We start from the raw sequence: 21,430 nt of genomic DNA, 5'->3' as shown, positions 1-21,430 counted from the left end.
GAGTGACGCTTCAGTGGCAATAGGGGCTTGTAAACATGCACCTTGGTCTTTCAGTAGAAACTTGTGTACATTTGCTGGATTATCAGTAGTTCTAATTAACTTCTGCACATGGACAAATCTGCCAATTCTGAATTTATGAATCTTGTTTTACACATGCACACTTACGGGCAGACATTTTGGAAAATGTTTGCTGAAAAAGGCCCTGTTTGTTTGTTTGTCTGCTTAATTATGCATAACCCTCAACACATTTCCTCTCTAGACCTATTCACTAAAAAAAAAAAAAATATTCATTGCTTAGTTCAAAAATGCACTTCATTTAGGCCTTTTTCTTTTTAAATCTACGAGAGTTAGAAGTGAGACTTTAGTGATGATGGAAGAACATGGCAGATTTGTGCATGGTTGTTTCGTTATAAATGCGGAGTGGGTCAGTTTAGGTCTAGTTTACACATGAAATACTGCAGGGTAGGAAAATGCACCAATCGAAGCACAGCTTTTCCTTACAAGGTGCAAAACTTAGGGGCTTATATTTGAGCCATTGCTACACTCATGCAATGCTGGTGCATCACTTTTGTGATGCACCGACAGCGTACACAAAAATGCTCCATGTTGCGCCCTATTTACAAAGTGACACATCTAGGCAGATGGGTCACTTTGTAAACCTCTGCACTACATTATACCTGTGTCAGGTATAATGTATGCAGGGTGGGCGTTCCCCCGCATCAAAGCCTTGTAGAATTGGTGCATTGAAATCTGAAAGATTTCAGTGCGCCACTTCTAGGACTCCATTGCTTGAATCGCTTACGAGGATTGACGCAGGCCCTTTCACATGGGGCTTTCCCCATGTGAAAGGACACATTGCAGGAGTTGCTGCTGTTTTCAGACACACCCCAGCAATTCGCCAATTTTGCGCATACAGATACGTCAGGAATACTGATGAGCCCTACTTTAAATACGGCACATCTATGGTGTTGCAAGGAGGGCGCAGAGAGAAGTGTTGCATCGCTGCTTTGTCGCTGCGCTGGGACACTCATAAATTAGGCCCTTAGACTCTGACTTTATAGCAGCTCTGGCTCTTGATGTTATTTTTAATTTTCAAAGCACAAATAAATCGGTTCAGCTTTTTGTCAGTGCCGTTGAATGACTGAACGTTATTCCCAGGGATGCTGTAGTCAATTTGCTGCTTTGCTCTTCTTCCTTGCTTGGAAAGATCACTAGCAGGAAATTGTTCAACACTCATAAATATCTCCTCTAGACGCATACATAAAGCTGTGAAGATCTGATTATCCTGCACCTCCCGATTTTACCTGTTGTGAAACTGCAATCTTTTAACTGGAAGGGAAAATCTACCTAGCTAATCTGGCAACATTACATTAACCTTCAGTATTCCAAAAGCAGCTTCTGATGGCTGTAGCTTTTTTAAAGTGAATTGTTGTTGTTTATTGCAATGACTCGACGAGCCTATCTAACCTCACCAACCCTATTCTAGAAGAAGAAAAGTTACCCATCCGATTAGCAGGGCCGTTAGAATTATGCAGGTGTGCCGCCACAGCGTTTTTCACATAATTAATATTTTGTCGCATTTGCACCACATAATCCATCATCTCCTGCATAATCTGCACATTTTAACAAAAAAAGTTTCAAGATGAAATGGTTCAAAAGTTACTAAACCCACAGTAGCATGTGTGACGTGCAGTAGAAAGTCGTCTGCAAATCTTGATTTTCGCTTTTCTTTTGCTTATTGCTTTATTTGTTTGTTAAACTGGTACTAAAGCAATGCACGCAAAGCACAGACTAATGCCAAGTGATAACAAGTGTAGAAAATATCAAGATAATGAAGTAATGCTATAACAAGATGAGGGACATTATGCCACATAATTCACTCAGCCTGGCCACATAACTTTTCCCTCCCCTGCCGCATCATTCCATGGGCTATGCCACTTAGTAAAGTATTAGCTGCAAAAACCAAAATGTACCAATCATGAAAGCATCTTTTTCAAACAGTTTAATCGATTAATCCTATCCTGTTGCATGTGCTCACAACTTTAATCATGTTCAACACAGGTATAGTTTACGTTGAAAGAGTTAACATTGCAAAGGACCATAACAATAATTGTTTGCCTTTACCATTACCAAGAGGTCATATTAATGACAACTCTAAAGTACTTTAATTTCCATTTTACTACACTTTTCATTTACTAATTTTTGTATCTGTAGTGGCCAATAGACAATATTTAATTCATTTTTAGGTCAAGAATTTGAGACCTCTTGTATTTACTTTAGTATATACTTTAGTATATATACTTTAGTATATACTTTAGTATATACTTATATGTGTATGTGCTTTGTGGGCTCTGGAGATCAGCCCTAGGACTTGTCCGCTTCCATTTAGGGACTTTTTTCTGTTCAACTGACTCTATTTAACTGTCTTGATAGAAAACGACCAGCAGACGTCAGTAAAATACAAGAATTGCTTTCTGTTGAGGGACTTTCTTTTTTAATTTTTTCTGGCAACTGCCTCTATTTAACTTTCTTGATAGAAAACGACCAGCAGAGGTCAGTAAAATACAAGAATTACTTTAGCATTCTCTAGATTCCATTCCATAGAGATTGTCTTCCGCAAGCCGTTGTAGACAGTAATATTTTATTCAAATCTTGTTTTTTCAGTGATATGACCTTTGAAGGCCCTGCTTTTATATTAAAAACAGAGCTTTGGACTATACCATTTCTCGCTGAAATGCAATATTTCTCTCCATGTGTTTCCAAACCTGGCATGTCGCGCAGTTTGGTGCTTACTTTCCCTCCATGTTAAAGGACAGTAGATGTTTCAGCACCCTGGCTAATGTGCTGCATAGCTAATTACACACAAGGTCCCAAAGGCGAGACTGATTGCATTGCAAATGCTTGTTATTTACTTGCTTTCGGCCTTGATTTCTTTATATTTGTAACTGTGTGACAGTGGCATACTATTAATCTTCACTAACACTACAAAAGGATGCCACAAGGCTATGTTAAAGAAAGTTTTTGTTTGCCTGTAAAGCATTACTGTGGTATGGTATTTTGGGAGATTAGTCATGGCACATATATACTTGGCTAATCTCTGCTTCCATCCTGCCAGAAAGATTTCTTAATCTTCCAAAGAAAAGAGAATAAAACGGTACACATTCCAGCGAGATGCACAAAGAGAAGAAATAGTTTGCTGATACTTATGTTCAGAAATAACATGAGCTAAGAGTTCATTAAGAGTGTGAATGTGGATTTATAGGTACATGTTTCCGGCTAAGGAATAATGAATTGGTTCAAAGCAGAATGCATAGATAAATTGAAAAAAAAGGTTTTCTGGCTCAATATTATAAAATGGTAAAGACATTAAATGTTAACGTAAACAAGTCTCTGATGACCCAGTCTCCTTGGATAGAAATGTGGTGCTGTGTCCTATACAAAGTTCATGGGTGTCCTCTATTACAGTGTACTTATCCACTTCCAACAATCTAGTCCTCAGAATAAAATAGACACAGCTTTACATAGGACATAATTTCAATCCAATTCACGGGTTCAGACAATTATTTTGTAGAGTTGCACAATCACTAATAGTTCCTGAAATTTTACAAGATTGTGCACAAACAAAATTTTGCATATTTGAAACAACAATGCCTAGCAGGAGGAGAAATAACCACACCTGGAGCCGTATTACACATTATTATTGGTTGCGCCGGCGCACCTTTCAAAAGGTGCGCTGTACACAAACAAAGATAATACGCCCCATTTTGGTATATACGCTGCCTACAGCACATTCATGTAAAAACACAGAGCAGATGCTCCATGTTTTCAAAGTGCATGTGGCTCCATCCTGCACTTTTAAAGGGGATTAGAGATCCCCTTGTAGGAGGGGTGCTGTCATGGGACCACCATTTACCCCTGCAGAGTGATGCTCTTAGGGGGCACGCTGACAGTGTGCCACCTTTTAAACGGCGCACTGAAAGTGCACCTCCTGAGGGCTTCTTTGACTCTGCACTCGTGTCTGTAATATGGCGCGGGCGCAGAGTCTAATAAATTCCCTCATTTGCATAGGTACGCCCCTATGCAAATGAGGGAACACCCTCTGAAGATAGTGCTGGCGCTTTAAGTATGCCAACGATATTGGTATTATAGAACGGGACGCACAAGCGTCTGCACCGCCTTCTATAATACCAAAGTGCCCCAGGGGTGTGCAAAGTGGGTCAAACGCCCATTACGCCACGGGCAACTTCTTTAATACGGCCCCTGATAGACATTTGTATCTTTGAACCAGTCCACATCGGCATCTTGTGTGACTTCTGAACATGAGACACAGTCAGTGTTAAGAATTTAATGCACAATATCAGCAAATACATTTCACAACACTATTTTTTATATCTATATTCGCATTTGAATGTGCAACAGTACAATACAAATAGGAAAAAGGAAATTAAAATGTCAGGGCTAACACCCTCATCCATAGCATAGAAACAATTAAACAGTTCAGCAGCGTACACAACACCTAGGACCCTATTATGATGTCGTCGGAGACATTCCGACCGACATCATAGGTTTCACTTTCGACTGTAAAACCGGCCAGTCATTCCAGCTGGATTCTGATGGGCTCAAGGACCGTAATCCCTAAGGACGGTATTTCCTCCGTCTGGATTGCGATGTATGTTTCCAACAGGCTTTCCATGTCGAGCTTTCCGTCATGGAAAGCCTGTCAGAAAGCGACTTTGGGGGCCCTTAGCAGGGCCCTAAGTCTTCCACGGCCTCTGGTTGGGGGCCGAGTGGTTACCTATGGTGCCCCCCTGTTAATCCCTACAATGTGTGGCAGGCAACTTTAGTGCAGGGATTAACAGAAACTCTCACTTCTCTATGGGAACTTGTGCAACGGCCAGTTTGCGGCCACAGCACAAGCTCCCAGAGAGAAAAGGGAGTATGCAACCACACCATGTCCAGTCACATTGTGATAGCGGTGTCAGGACCACTGGCCGTACATCGATCAGTCCTGAGACCAATGTCCTCCTGACAGCACAATCAGGCCCTTCATGCAATGTATCCTAAACGTTGTGAAAAAGAAATTCATAAGTTTTTTTTGTGCTTTTAAAGTTTCAGCCTACTCAAGATGGAAGCACTTTAATCTGATTGGAAACCCTCCACAGGCTTCACGTTCCCTCAGAATTCACTTAAGCCTGTCAATGAAAGCTTTTTCAGGAAACAATATATTTCTACCAGGTCAAGCAGTGCATAGCTGACTCAGATCCTTATGTAATTTGAGGCTATATCAGAAGATTGACTGGTTAAAATCCTGAAGTTCTTTCCAAAAGGATTTTATAGCAGGAGGAGCTGTAGTCCTTTCCCCTAGCCCTTCCCCTATTTAGAATATGCCTCCTCATTTCTGCCAGGATCAGAACTGGTCTTCTCTCATCCTAGGGCTGGGAGCAGAAAGGCACAGCCCAACTTGGCATCTCCAAGCTGACAGAGGAGCTCTTAAGCTGCCCTTTGTATTTGTGTTCAAGAATTTCTATTGCGCCCTTACACCCAAAGGTCTCTTGGGTCTGAAAAGGCCTTTGTTATGCCAACTATTCCTGTCCATGTCCCAGAAGGCGAATACCTGCCAAGTGATCACATGCCCTACCAGATGGATCCCAGACTACTCAACTTTAGTCAGCATTGGTTCACAACGCTCCTGCTCACTGGATTCAGAGGCAATCCTGTTGTCATGAACAGGCCCATTAACAGCCAGCCAGGTTTGTCTTTTGGTCTTCTGGAGAAGGGCTAAGAGGCAAAATTGTTTTAAACAGTTTTTTAATCTCATGCAGCACACAATGCACTTTCTTAAAGTTACTATTGAAATTAAGGTAACAAAGATGCACTTGCACCATTGAATCAGACTTTTGAAACTAAGTTTAAGATAACTTTTAATCATTTCTCTAGAATGTTCTCAGGCATAGATATACAATAGCAATCTTGTTTAAACCTAGATCTCTTCTTGGAAAATTCTAATTTGCCTACAGGTTTCAAACAATTTTTGATTCTGTGCAGTATGCCCAATTTTTATATCATTCATGTGAGCTTACAAAATTCACTTTAAAGATGATTTAGGTTGACAGTTCTGCTGGAAATTGAATTGCCCCACAATTTCAAATTTAAGCACAGAAGCCTTCAAAGAGACTATCCTCCAGCTGTACCTAAACTTAAGATCTCACAGGTTTGCCAAAGGTAGGTGCCTAAGTCCTAGTCATCATTTTAGAAGGCACTTGAAAACATTTCTTTTAATTGTACATTTACTTTTGTCTTTAGCATAACTTATCCCCTCTTGTTTTCTATGGGTTATTTTACCATTTGCCATAACTTCTTAGCACTGTGCCTCACTTTCCCTTTTTGTGCCCGGTGCACCTTTTGAAAGGTGCGACGGGCGCAGAAAAGGGAAAGTGCGCCATATCCATAAAATGGCCTTTATTCGTTATTGTATTGCTATTTGTACACCAACACACTATATATCTGAAGTCTGCGTTACTTATCAGGCCAATCCACTAAATGTTACCCTTGCCACTGATAAGGGTATTTCGATGCAGGCAGTGTTTGCACTCAGTGGCTGCTCACAACAAGGCTGCAGTAATATATTTCTCTTCCAGATTCCCTGTAGCTATTTTCAAATAATAAATTAGATAAATTAGATAGGTCTGGTGGCTCAGAGGCAACTGCATCCACTGCAGGGATCCGTGGTTAATATCATGGTCACAGTAAACGTAAACGTCCATCTCGTTCAGGTTGAGAAAACAAATGCAATTTGACTGGTTAAAAATAGATATTTGCTATTCAGTACCAAGAGACCCTTCTGGGTGAACGTGTGTTTAACAAATATAATACAGTAAATGAGTAAAATCTGACAAAAACATTTTATGAAATTTCCCAGTGATGATAAGACGATGATTTATTTCTTTAAGCTCTCTATAATGCCAATGTAGATCTTTTGGAATTAAGGTGGTGGAGATGCATTTTTTATTCTGCAAATTTTAATGTTGTTCTGCATGCATTGCTGTTCAAGTAGACTAATATGATTAAACTGAGTCCAGTTAATACCAGATTTACTGTGTTGGTGCCAGAAAAGGCACCATATCATGGATTGTACAAGGGATAAAGTACCCCCATCTGTATATTATAAGAATATCACAAGTCAATGAGGCGTTCCATAACCATATAGAGGAACAAGGCCGAAGGCTGGGCTTATGGAACTCCGAGGAGACTTGCAGTATTCTTATCATGTACACCTAGGGGTAGTTTATCCCATGTAATACATGGTCACGCCATCACTTTTACCACAAACCACATAAAACCTTGGTCCATAGCTCTTTCATATGAAAGTGTGAGCATGTTTGCAAACATGAAGAATAAAAATAAAAACCTCCAGTGCAAGATTAAACACTCAAAAACCTTTTAGGTATTTGTAGCAAACAGAGATTAGAAGCAGTTCCTAAAGCTGGGGTTTTTTTTTAAAAGCTGCAATACCATGGAATGTGTAGAAACATACAGAAAGATTCTAGCTTTTCTTTATCTAAGGAGTGCAAAAAAGAAACATATTTCCTCTGCTTGTCATTCTAATCTATTAAATTAGAGCAGAAGAAAGAAAAGTAATGTTCTGTTTTTGTTGCTTTAAACAGCTACTACAATTATGCTCCATGATCTGACCTGCCTTTCACCTTGGCTGCTGGCTCTGGCAGCAGACATTATGACATCAGAACTCGATTGGCTGCCTCACCTAAATCAGAGACTTACATTTATCCAGGGGTTACAGAATACCATGTATTATAGCTGTTATAATGATTTTTTGTCACATTGGTTAAGTTTAAGTTGGATGTCTAGTATAAATACAATTACAGATAAATGCATTTTTTGCAGCTAAACTATGCACATAGAGCAATATCAACCATGGTAAAACACATATAAATGAAATGCATAATACATTAACACAAACAGTAATCAGCGTTTTCAGCTCATTAAAATGTAGCTATCTTCAATAATTGCTTAAGAAAATAACCTAAAGCGATTAACAGATTAACAGAGCAATGGCCAGTAAGCATTCCAACGATCCCTATCTCGTAAGTGGTTCATGATCAATAAAAATTGGTTGTAAGAGCTTTGTCCTTGAAAGATTTAAGAGAGAGGAGGGAAGGTCAATTATGAATGTCCCTAATTACAGTGAAACTTTAAATGGCATACATCTAATATTTTATTCCATTTTGCCACTGGCTAGAATTCTTTTACCACCCCACCCAGAATCTACCCCAGTTCAAAAGCAGAGCAATTAATTCTCAAGAAGGGATCCACCAAGCTTTGCAATTAAATTAAAGGCAACGACTTACCAAGGAAACTAATCACTGTCTGCATTGAATTATTTCCATTGACATGCACTGAGATGGCCATATGTGCCATAACTCTTGTAATAGATGATGACAAAAAAGAAACAGTCCAAATAATTGCCAGCCAGTCTGTGGCCTACGTCTTTATAAAACAGACTTTACAGATTGATAAACTGGAAAATGGGTTCATATGTGAGACTCGCCTCTATCCTTTTCTACGTTTTTCTCTCCAAACATAATTTAAAAAGTCAAAATTGGAACAGCTGAAATCGTCCACATGACTGACAGTCTGCGTCGTCCCCCATGGTTAAGCCCAATTCTTCCTCTTCTTCAGTGTTTATTATTACACCTAACACAGTTCCTCAAGCAGTATCAAACAAGCCTTTCTATCCAAAAAGATTAACTGCAATTCACACTACACGCCTTGCCTCTTACCTGGACCACATCCCCAGCTGGATGAAAGCGAGCTTCTAATGCATTAATGGAGCCAAGACTGAAATCATTGTAATGGGAGATAGTGAGAGTGTCTCGCTTCATTTCGCCTGCCCTACGGTTCATAAGACCCCTTCCTTAAACCACTTACAAAAGTGAAAAGAAGGATACTCTTTGAACCCTTTGACTTGTGGGGTAGACTACAGTGTTGAACCAATCACCAGCTCTCTCTACTCTGAACCCTCCCTCCCCCCCCCCAAATACTCGAGGCCATCTCTGCTAAAGCTGATCAGAGCCCTCGTTGGGCTTCATCTGTAATAATGCAACATCATTTACACCAGCCTTTTTAAAACATTCATTATGATATTACAAAAACTACAAAGCAGGCAGCTAGAATATGCCTTACCCACCGTAACCAAGTCCACACATTGCATGTTCTGAAAGCTGTCCAACAAAATATTCAATGTTCTCTGCACCATTTATAAAGTTTTCTGGGGAAAGGCCCAATATACCTGCAGAAATTAGCTCCATGGTACATCCCAGCTAGAAATCTCTGCTCATCAAATGGCAACTTGAATCCTCGATGTTTGATCAAGTGGATGAAACATGAAAGCATATCACAGGGAGTACAAAATCCAAGGCTATGGAATGCCCTTAACCCGTCGTCCAAATCTGAATCAATCACATGTCCCTCAGGAAATTCCCCAGAAAATTAAAATGTCAGGCTCCCTTTCTAATAGACCTTTCCAGCCACTATGTGCAAGTGATCACAGACGCTCAACTATGGGCACCTACTCTGCCTGTTTGTAAGTTACTCTTCCTCCCTTGCTTTTCTGAGAGGTCGTAAGCAGCAGACTATAAAACTCTGAAATAAATAAATAAATAAACAAATAAATAAATACCTGTCTTCCTCTCGACAATTGCCATATCCTCATCAGTGCTCCTGGTCATAGTTTTATCTTTCAAGTAAATATTTCTAAACATCAGATAATTTATTGTATATAAATCTGGGGCACCCATTGCTGAACAATCTCATACTAGCGGAAATCTACAAACCATTGAAATATCAAGACTGGCCAAGCTATTTAACTTCAGCCGTATTTGACATCCTCATTTGTAAAGCATAATCCCTCAACCAAATCTTTTTATTAAGTTTGAAAAATATTTGCTGAATAAGGAACAAAATAACATGAATAACAGCAATCCATAGAGGTGTATAAGAACACCTGTAACATACAAGGAAGATGTGTAAACATGGTGCACTAGAAAAACACTAGAAAAAAGAATTGCATGTTTATGAAAGTTTTTTATTTTGAGGAGAGAGGGAAGCAAAAGAGGAGAAAGAAGAAAAAGGGGAAAAAAGAAAGTAGATTGAGAGGGAAAGGGATCCTCATTAAAGTATATATGTGTAAGTGTAAACAATATAATCATACTATGTGATATAAAAGGTAAAATGTAGCTTGTAGAACTATCAATGCTTCATGGAGGTCAATAATTAATGATGAGGCTCAAGAAGCAACAAAGTGTCTACATAAGAAGGACATAAACGGCCTCCATAGCCGGCCCCTTTTGATCATTAGATGTGTGGAAGTGGAATTTGCTCTGTTGAGACTGTGATTGTAGCATATCACATTCCTCCATCTGGTATATGTGATTTTAGTAGTGTCTTTCCTGTGAAACTTGATAATCTGTATTGCACTAGCTAAGAGTAGCTCAACATGTTTTTCAACCATTATTTTAGATATATGTGATGAACTTCCTAGGAATATAAACATGTTATCAAACGGTATATTTATAGAGCAAATATTAGATATCTTACACCAAACCTGTGATCAAAAGGCATGCACATTTGGACATTCGAAGAACGTCACTATTATCTTTTTGACAAGACCAGTATTTGTTATTGGTGGAGTGATTGAACTTATTAAGAGACGAGTTAGGGTTAGACAAAGGAAAGGGGGTGCCGCCACTCACAGGCTGGCACTGGGCATAAAAGTGGCAACTTCAGAACCTCTCATCAGAACACACATGGATCTGTGGAGACCAAGAAAAAGGTCTGCCCTTTTGTCTGAAGCCTGAAGGAAGACTGGACCTGCGTGCCTTGAACCCACAACCCCAGAAGTGACTCCACGGGTCAGTGTTCTGAGCTCCTGCTTGATCTAGGGCGACACAAAAAGCTTCCAGAAGACTTCCCTGCAACTGCAGAGCTGACCAACATCAACTGGACCTGCCTGGACCCTGATGCTGACCTCTGCTAGAGTGAGTCTTAACCCCCAAAAGATGCCCTCCAGGTTCTGAACCCTTGACTGGTGTCAAAGTGTACTTCTTCAACTTTACAATTGCAAGAGCTGCACCCAAGGTAAAGAACCAGAAGCTTTAACCTCTTTGTGCAGAAAAGAACCAGCCTCGGTCTATTCAAAAATTAACTTCACCAACGTCAATGTGAAAACTGCATCTGACTGCAGGCCTTCCCAGATTCAGACTTCTAACTTCACCAACAAGGAGCTCTTTGCATCAACAACAGCTCTGCATTTCCCACCAAAGTGAAGTTCTTATTGCCGACCAGCTCGTCACACCAACAGGGACGTCCCAGTGGTCCCCCGCTAACACGAAATGCCAACCAAGGCCTAGGGCTTCAGCAGCCCACTGTCGATGAGCATCTCTTTAGACCGAGCCTGTGGTCCAAACAGCCTGTCAACGAGAACTTCTCATGTGAAACAGGACTAAGCTAGATGATAAACTTTCCAACTGGATGAACCTGGCCCCTGTATCCAACCGACACTTCTTCGCAGTCAGCCTTAACCTTTTACTTTGGCCCAGTCCAGCCTGACCAGATAACCACAAATGACGCTTTTGCTTTTTGGTGCTTGTTGGAAATGGCCCTTTCTGCATGGTCATCCCCAAACTTTTTGCCTTCCTCTTCCAGTTTTTGCTGAGTTAATTTTTGTTGGCTTTAGGACTCTGTGCACTTCACCATTTCTAACCAATGCAAAGTGTTTGTGCTCTCTCCTTCAAACATGTTAGAATGAGCTTATACCCAACTGGCATATTTAATGTTATTTGTAGGTCCCTAGTAAGGTGGCACTACCTGTGCCCAGGGCCTGGCAATTAGATGCAACTAATGGGGCTTCAGCACTGATTGTGCCACCCACTTAGGTATCCCTTTAAACATGTCTCAGGCATGCCATTGCAGAGCCTGTGTGGGCAGTTTGAAACTGTCATGTCTACCTGACAAGTTAAACCTCTTGCCAGGCCCAAACCTTTCCTTTAAATACATGTAAATCACCCCTAGAGTAGGCACTGGATAGCCCAAAGGCAGAGTGAAGTGTAATTAAAATGTTGGAGATGTACTTTTAAGTTTTACATGTCCTGGTAGTGAAAAACTCTTAAATGAATTGTTCACTCCTCCAAGGCCAATATCTCTCATAGGACAACATAGAGATCACCGTATTACATTGTATAATTGTTATTCCAAAATGGGAAGGAAAAACTGATTCAGGTTTCGTACCTCTGCAATCACAATTTAAAATCACGACTTATGGTGGTCAGATTTTAGACTGCGATTCTGATGAAGACACTTTTAGAAGGTTGGATTTTCTTACATTAGCCTTTTGGTGTCTGATGTCTGCCTCTGATCACATGTCTGGTGTAGATGAAAGCTGGGCTTTGTGTATTCCCCCTAGACAGCCACACAAAATGGGAGCTTTGGTGTGATCTCATGGGCCATCTTGGCAAGATGGGAGGGAGGAGCTGAGGACAGTCTTACACCTGAATGGGCTGTGTCCTGTCCACACATAAAGGGCTGCATACTCATCTGCATTAAGTCTGGAAGCAGGACAGGAAGGGAGGACATCTATGCACTCCAAATGTATCTCTTGAAGTCTCCTCCACTCCAAAGGCATACCACAGGTATAAGTACTGGAACTCAGACACCAACACTTAAGTAAACCTGTGGATATGCTGCAAAGAAGAAGGGCTGCTGTGCTGCTGAAAGAACTGCCACTCTCCTGGACTGTCTCTCTGAAGGAGCTTCTGCCTTGCTGTGCTAACCTGCTGTCAGCTGCCCTCTTGCCTGGAGATGAAGAGCTGGACCTGGATCCTATCTTGAACCTAGAACCCCAGAGTGACTCAAAGGGCTGGTCTGCTGTCCTCCTTGTCTTTGTTTTGGGGACATAACAGCTCCTGGACACATCTCCCACGACTTCCTCACCACCAAGTGGCACCTTTTAGGTCGTTGGTCAGTTGGTGTAGTTCTCGAGATTTTAAAGTACAGCTTTTGAGCTCTTTACGAATGGGCCATTTTGCTACATAAAATGCTCGCACAGAGAATCAGAGCAAGCCACCGTACGTTCGCCTCTTCGCGCTGTAAGCATCATCCACTGGTGGATTACGATGATGGGGCTCCAGCCTGCCCACCCACAACACCCCGCCTGCTCTTCGCGCCACACTGATTATCGCCAGCGATGTTCTCGTTGCTCACAGCCAACTTCTCCCCCCTGAATGGATCTCTTGGCACAAAACTTGAGAAGGTATAACTTCAGCTGGACTAACCAGGGACTGTGTCCGAAGGGTGCTCCATCACTGTTCGGCCTGAACTTTTGGATTTGACCCAGTCCAGCACGACCAGATATCTCCAGTTGGTGCATTATGCTTCTAAGCATTATTTTATAGTTTCATCTTGAAAAATTCATAATTTTGCTTCTACTTATTGGATTCTTTTTGTTTTAGTCTTGTTTTATTTATAAAATTAAGATTTTTTTTAACCTCGTGTGGAAAATGTTTGTGTGGTGTTTTCACTTTTGTACTGTTTGCACAAATACCTTTCACATTGCCTCCAAAGTTAAGCATGACTGCTCTGTGTCAAGCTAACTGAGGATGAGCACAGGTTAATTTAAGATGTGCTTGTGCCTTACAGTAACTAGGACTGGGGTTACTACTTGACTAGGGATTATATCCATGTAAACCAGGAACCCAATTTCTACAAGTGTTATTTCTACTGAAAACTTTACAAAATCACATCTCTGGTTCTACTTATCGTATTAGTATTGCTTTGCTGTTATTTTATTTATTAAAATGTTATCTATTTTTCTTAATAGGTGTTGGATTTTTATTGTGTTGTGTTTTCACTTTATTACTGTATGAGTGCTTCATAAATAATTTACACATTGATTCTAAATTAAACTTGAACGCTTTTGTGCCAAGCCCCCAGAGAGTTAAGCACAGGTTTACTTAGTGACTTTTGTGGTTCACCCTGACAACTACTGTGAGTATTGCTTGAGTAGGGCTCTCATCCCTCTTAAATAGTATTCCCATTGTCTTATACCATTGATCTGTTGTCACACACACATGCACACAATGTACTTGCCCAGTGGTTTAATTCTAAAAAGAATCTGAAAAAATTAAAAATAAAAATATCACTGCTTCGCGCAATGTTTTCTTCAAACTCCTCCTGACCAAAGACTGTGCCTCTGACTGAGGATAATTTACTTTGCCACGCTTCCAAAAATGTGAAAGCAAAGATTCTCCACTTTGCAAATATTACTACAACTCCAGGAATATACACTGTTATTATTGTATTGGTGTGTGTCATGTCATAGAGCCAGCAAGTTGGCACCTTATTTATTAAAAACTTTAAAATGAATGAAGACATTAAATTACTGGTTAAATTGGTGATATATCAATTAATAACCTGATTTAACAGTTAAGCTTTGTCTGAATTGTGTCAAAAACGTGAAATCTGGATTTTCTCCAAATGTCCTAGTGAGAGTGAAAGACCTCTACTGAAGACAACACATACACCGGTTGAATAATAAAGCAGATCCCGGGAGAATAAACAGTAAACTGTTGCATCTTGAAAACATTTGCAAGCAGTTTATAAACCTGTTTGAGCCATAATGTGAAGCCTTGTGTAATTTTCTTCTCATACAAGAGTCTAATTCCAAACAGATCAAACATTACTGTATCTTGAGTCAGTTTCGGACTGACCTATAGGGCAATCTACCAGAGTTAGATCTGATAGATCAGTGTGTGGGCTGGTCTTTAGCACTTTGAGGGCCTATGGTCTCCCCCCGTGGGCCACTTTTTACTGTTGATCTCCCTGATATTACCATTTACATTGGCAGCATCAAGCTCAAATGATTGAAGTCTTTCATACCTTGCAAACACCTATACAGTGTGCCTTTACAACTTCAAAACTGCCACAATTTGCAAGTGTGGACCACATTGTTTTAGCTATCTGATTTGATAATGGGGGTGAATTTTGTTTTGTGCCTGGGTCTTTTTTTTTCTCCCAGTCCCACACAGGCTTGAGTTAATCGGAGACGCAAAAGCTTTTTCTAGGGGTTTGGTGGACAAGACAACAGCACACACACAGTTTATACCACTGAAATGAATCTGCATGAAATTACAGTTTAACCATCATCTCTCAGTGGTTCCTATGCTTGCATTGTCATTTCTCTGTATTACATCGATTTTCATCCAAGTCTTTCCACAAATTCACAGCATATAAATAAAACAAGGTGATAAAGTTAGACTGAAAGCATAGATCAGGGTCCTACATTGACTAATGGCCATTATTTTATACTATGTTATATGTTATTAAGTAAGTAAACTCTCATGGCTGGTTTATATTCAAAATTCTCTACCAGCTATGGGGATGAGCGGCCTATGGGCTAGTGCAGAAGAAAGTTGCCTGTCAATATCTAGGAAAGCCCCGTCAAAGAGCTTTAGGGAATGCAAACCTATTCAAATACAGGGGAGTCCCTCGATTGGTGTATTGACCACAACCTTCTTAGAGATAAAACAGCAATACGGGTTGGAACCTGCACTTGATGATATTCAGCCAGCCCTTGCTAAAAGCTTTTTTTGCAGTTTAGGTACGGAGCATTGCCATTACACGCTTGTACAAACATCTGGGGGGGTCCGACCCAGGGTTGTCCGGTATGCATCAACACACTGGAGACGGACCAACATGTATTATTCTTCTGCCTGGCATACAAGAAGGCGAGACACTGATGGTTACTACAGCTATGTAGAAACCTCGGAACATATCACTGATCACATGCTTTTAGGATACTAAAATATGATAATAAAAATATGATACTAGTATGCCCATTGTGTGTTCAGTTCCTGTTACCTGTTTTCTATGTGGTGTGTACGTCGAGCTATTTTAAAGTTAGGGCTTGCTTAATCTGATAAAAAAAAATTATATGTGCTTTTATGGTCTTTCAGGCCGAAATGAAGAATTTCTTAAATTGACTATATGTTATTTTAGTTTACATATTGTGCATTCTGCTGTTAGCACGATCGCCAAACACTAATTATTGAAGGTTTTTTACAGAAACCACCTTGAGAAAAAATCGTTTCTTCCTTTGTGACTCCGCATGACAAGCTTGCACGTTTGATCTGATTCTAAATGAATGTCTAAAATATCAAGAATTTGCTTTCACCTAAGCCTTATGTCCCCCAGGACATTCCTCTGCACCCTCACTGACTAATAATCTGGGGCCTCATTTATGAGAAATGACGCATCGCTGCGTGGAAGCAGCGATGCGTCACTCCTGAGTGCGCACTCCTTGCGACATTCCTGATGCGTCATATTTAATGTATGACGCATGATGTCGCAAGAAGTTACAGATACGTCAGTAATTCTGACGTATCTGTAAGCGTGAAAGTGACGCATTGCTGGAGTTTGTCACAAAAGTGACACAACTCCAGCAATGCGTCCTTTCACATGGGGAAAGCCCCATGTGAAAGGGCCTGCGTCAGTCTTGCGCCTGCTGTGAGGCAGGCGCAAGATTTTGATGCAACAGCATCCTAACAGTGACGCCGTGAAATCTCATAGATTTCACTGCGTCACTTCGACGACCCTTCCTTGCGTCAATACGCCCCCCTTGCATACATTATACCTGGCGCAGGTATAATGTGGCGCAGGGGTTTACAAAGTGACGCATCTACCTAGATGCATCACTTTGTAAATATGGCGCAACAAGGCGCATTTTTTATGCCACTGGTGCGTCACAAAAAGTGACGCACCTGGAGTTTTCCTGGTTTGCCCAAAAAATGTCTAAATGTAGATTTTTTGTGTTGAATCATCCAGAAATGTGGAAAATACCACTGATCACTCATTAGTCTTCTATTGAATGACGTTCACAGCACCCCAGGTGACATAAAACATTAAGATTACATTGTGATTTCTTGATTATTGCCCACTGTGAGGGTGTACTATACTCAACCTCAGCGGACCCATCTGCAGGTCTGAGGTATGTGACAGAAAAGACTTCCTTGTTAGACAGGACTTGAGGGCGACTGCAGGTTTGTTGAGGGTTTCGTGTAGCACTCTACACATGACTCAATGCGCTGCGTCTTGCAATGACAACATGCGTCAGCATGGTTAGCAGCAAGGACCGCCAATGAGAATTAAGAATACTTGTAGTATAATATTCACACTGCAAATATGTTATTTTTCCAACCCTATACCACTGCCTCCAGCACGTCTACCCCCACATCAGCAAGGAAGGTCCTGCGAGTGATTATGTCTGCCACAGTGCTGCTTGCAAAACTCCTGGCATCGTCCTAATAACTTTGCTCATTCACTCATTCACCCACAGAAAAGTAAACTACTTCACTTTGACGGGCTGACATATTCTACTTGAGACAGCATCTTCTGCAGCATTTCAAAGGCGTATGTAAATTTCCCCTTTGGTTATGCTCCAGATGCAGCCATGTGCTCAGAGATACCGAGCCAAGGAGGTGGAAAATTGCAGTTTGCTTTGCAGACTTGGGCTGGTGCCAGCCCGCTATCTCCTTTCTGCCTTCGCTGTGCATTGTGCTGGGTGACGCCGTGACGGCAGAGCGTTATATAATGCACGCCGACACGCTGATTGATCTGTGGCATTACAGTGAGTGGATGCTGTGATCTCATAGGGGGCACAGAGAGGCACTGGATAGCTCCTTCTTGGAAGAGACGCTCAGCTGGGGACCAGGGGATGGCATGATGTGTCTCGTGTCTATTGATCCGCCAGGCCTCAGCCATTCTTAAGTACAGTTGGCCTCGGTGCGGTAGATCACTGCCCTCCCTAGATGGGCTTTAATAATTCAGCCCTGCTGCATCTCTGAAGAGGGGGCTGCCATCGCCTCGGATTCAAAATGGGCACTGGACTGTCCTCTGCGTCAAGGGGCTGGCACGTTTCCTCCTCTGTTTCATCCCTTCTGTTGAATCTACTCGAACTATCGCCAGTGCGCTTTATCTGGTGACACGGTAATTCAAATACCACAATGCGGGTGGTCTTTTCCGTAGCCACCTTTTATTGCGGGAGGGAGGGGGAGGGGCGGAGTGTGACGCAGCATCATGTACCAATGGAAGATTCCTATAGAGATGGGATAGGCACAGCCCATTGCTAACAAACTGAAGACCTGTGTGAAGTTACTCTACTTCTCGTGTCTCTGAACTCAGTGCGACTCAGTGAGCGCCGAACTACCCCCTTCACTCCCCCGCGCAACTGACAACTACTCACTGTAGTTAATGGGTGCACTCGCTGAGGTTAGATACTGTATGGCGGCAGATATGTGAACTGAAGTCTCCAACTCTTAAAACAGCGCGAGTCAGCAACTAATGCCACCTTCCTGCAAATTCGGGATATGCCTATTGTTGGCATAAACGTGCGATATTCTTAAAAGTGATCATTTTGCGAACATGCTACGGTTATTTCTACTAATCTAGGCTCAATAACAGAATACAGTTTGTTTTACGCGCTATTTTATGTTGTTTGAATATACTACACTGTGCAGCAGTGTATACTGAACGTGAAATGGAATGTCCTTTACATTTCGCTGTTATGTATACACTTCTAACGATGCAACACATACTCATTCATGTGCCTATATGCAAATTATGTTACATTGAGTTACGCTCTGTTATGTAAAGGCTTTTATGGTACGTCATAGAGAGATTAATAAAGCTGCCATGCAAATGCAGTTACATAAAATATGTTATTTATATTATGTTACGTCATGATTCGGTTAGCTTAGCAACATCGCGTGATTCAAGTGTAAACCATGTTTATAATTGCATGACGACATGCTACGTTACCTGAAAGGATATTATGTTGCTTCCCCGTACATTATGCGGTATTTACTATGATGCTGCATGGCATGTGTGCCCCTGATGCTGTAATGGCGCTCGATGCGTGTACACATGGCAAGGTTATTTGAATACTAGTCTTTCCTCTAATTTCTTTTTGATACAATTATCACTCTGTGGATACTCGTCGCATTTGATTCAATTAATTCTCTTGTCAAAACTGATTTAGTCCCTTGCTGTCCTATAGGTAAACGATTTCCCGGCTCGAAAGTGTTGTTTGTGAGAATAATGACAGTGCGAAACCTCTACACTTCCACTTTTTTCCTGCACGGGCAAATATTTCCGTAATCTGTCGTGTAATTAATGCCTCTTGTAGAAGTATTGGTTTGGAAACATGACAATCGGAACCCTTGTTTTTTTGTCATTCGGTCATGTCTCCTCCGTGAGAAACCGAGAGACGTTTTGGTCCTTGTCACCTCTAGTGGTTTGGTGGCGTGTTAGCATCGCCAGTTATCAGTGTGTGTCCGCCTGGGACGCTCTCTCACACCAGCTCTAGTCCGATGTGATCCTCGGGCGCCTCTGTGCACAGCAGCAGCAGTCTAATGCGCGGGAGGGCCGGCGTCTTCCCAGGGAGGGAGGAACCAGTGTCATCCCAGGGAGGGGGCGGTGTCATCTCAGGGAGGGAAGGCCCGGTGTCATCCCATTCGGAGAAGCACTGAGTCACCCGCTCTCTTCAGGGCTTCCGTGAGGAGCCAGTGCGTGAAGGGTCGTGGTTGGTGGTAGTGCAGCGGTTCAGTGCTGCATCTACCGGTAGGTGCATGTTCGCACCCGTGGTGGAACCTAGCGCCTTGACTCAACACTGCAGAAAGACACGCCGGGCACCTTGAAACGTTTGCCTTTTACTGGGCTACGTACGGTAATTGATAAATGTGGAACAATCAAATCTCTTACCTGGAATGCAAAATTTTGAGTTTTCCATGCAAGAAAGCAACGCCCCCAGCGACCCCCATACATTTAAGCAGTACCCTTCGCACACACAACTTGTCTATACACGCCGCGGCAACACCTACACTGTTCGAAATCAATATATCGATTGATATAGATAATAATATGTATGCATCGGGACTGTCAATAAGGCCTGCAAGAATACTTTTGAAAGGCTAGGAATCCATGTAATAGTACCAATACTATGTATGAGGTCAATGTACAGAGAAGGAATGCTAGAAGTTCAATTCATAGTATTGTTTTTGGGCAGGTTGGCACGAAACACCCATTTTCCAAGTCTGCTGTTATTTCCCCATTATGACACTTCATTCCTTATAATTGAACAACGTTTACATTATTTCCAAAACACACACACACAACACAGTGTCAACAATGTGACAGCCTGCCTCTGTGCTCCGTGTGGCACCTCTGCCGGTACACTGCAGGGCCGTGAGTCACTCATGCCAGAGCCGGGTTCCTGCAGACACAGTGAGTACCTGAGCTCCAATTCCAGCATAAAAGCGACCAATATCTTAAAAACGATCCCAACGCCGGGCTGTTCTGAGTAATCCGCCACCCTGCCCGGCGCTGTGCTGCTGACGGACGAAGCAAGAGTTACTGCTCTCTTACAGCCCTCTGGCCCGAGACTGTCAGCCGGCGGCGAGCAGTCATTAACTTTCATAATGCACATTATCTGAACCTGGCAGCCTGGAGGCTGCCGTGCAGAGAGATGCATTTCTAATGGCTGGAAATCACATTTCTGGACTAAATTCAGCAGGTGCGCGTTTGTAATCCTACCACCTAGCAGGCGCGCTCCTTACATGAGGGACAGTAGCATCATCTTCAGCGCAGACTGAAACGGAGCGGAAGTTTTGTCCGGGTACTTACACGTGTTCCCTGCTGCTACCCCTGCGCTCCAGCCGTGGACAGCGAGCAGCGCCAGAAGCCCCCAGAAGGTGTGCGCGGCCGGATCCATGTCCACGTCCGGGGAGCCTTTCCCAAAGTGGCAGAGTGCGGGATGCGCTGCCCTCTCCGATCCCTTCTTCCCTGATCTGGCAGTACTTCCAGCAGGCAAACACCTCGACTAGTCTCACCCGTCCTCCTCTCACACGTGCAAGCACACCTCCGAATCAGCGCGTCTCCCTAACAACGCCGATCCCTCCAGATGCAGCGGCGAGAAGCTCCCCTCCAATTTGAGAGCATCACTCAGAGCTTAAGTGTGAGCCTGCTGCCCTGCTCAGCTGCTCACCGCTGCTGCACGTCCACGCCGTGCCCTGGGCGCCCCTAGCGGTAACAGGTGGAACACGTGAAGCCGCGTGGAGCTCAGACAGTGCTGCGTGCACAGGAGGGGATAGACGTGCGTCTTTAGGCACCATTGGGCGCTCTGCTTCACGAAAAACCCAGCAGCGCGAAGCTTGGCGTGTGAACACGGAGGTAATTTAACCAATCATGCAACATCGCCAATGCCTTTTAAATATGCGGTGTATACAATGCATACATGTTTTGACAACTTCCTCCCAAAATGTATTAACACATATCTGAGTGGGATAAGTGAGGCACTATGCAATAA

The 21,430-nt window shown here is 42.3% G+C and overlaps 1 protein-coding gene across 1 annotated transcript in view; it reads right to left on the bottom strand.

Annotated features, from left to right (window-relative positions):
* The window catches only part of CNTNAP4 (contactin associated protein family member 4), a 1,879,337-nt gene extending 1,858,219 nt beyond the window's left edge, over positions 1–21,118 (bottom strand). Inside the window, exon 1 of the mRNA XM_086961154.1 lies at positions 20,749–21,118. Coding sequence (XP_086817280.1) covers positions 20,749–20,836 — 88 coding nt within the window. The 5' untranslated portion in view covers positions 20,837–21,118. The remainder of the gene's footprint in view (positions 1–20,748) is intronic.
* Between the last annotated feature and the right edge of the window lie 312 nt (positions 21,119–21,430).

Source organism: Lissotriton vulgaris, chromosome 3_1, assembly GCF_964263255.1.
Source record: "Lissotriton vulgaris chromosome 3_1, aLisVul1.2, whole genome shotgun sequence".
Classification (NCBI taxonomy): domain Eukaryota; kingdom Metazoa; phylum Chordata; class Amphibia; order Caudata; family Salamandridae; genus Lissotriton; species Lissotriton vulgaris.
This window is presented reverse-complemented; position numbering and strand designations above follow the sequence as displayed.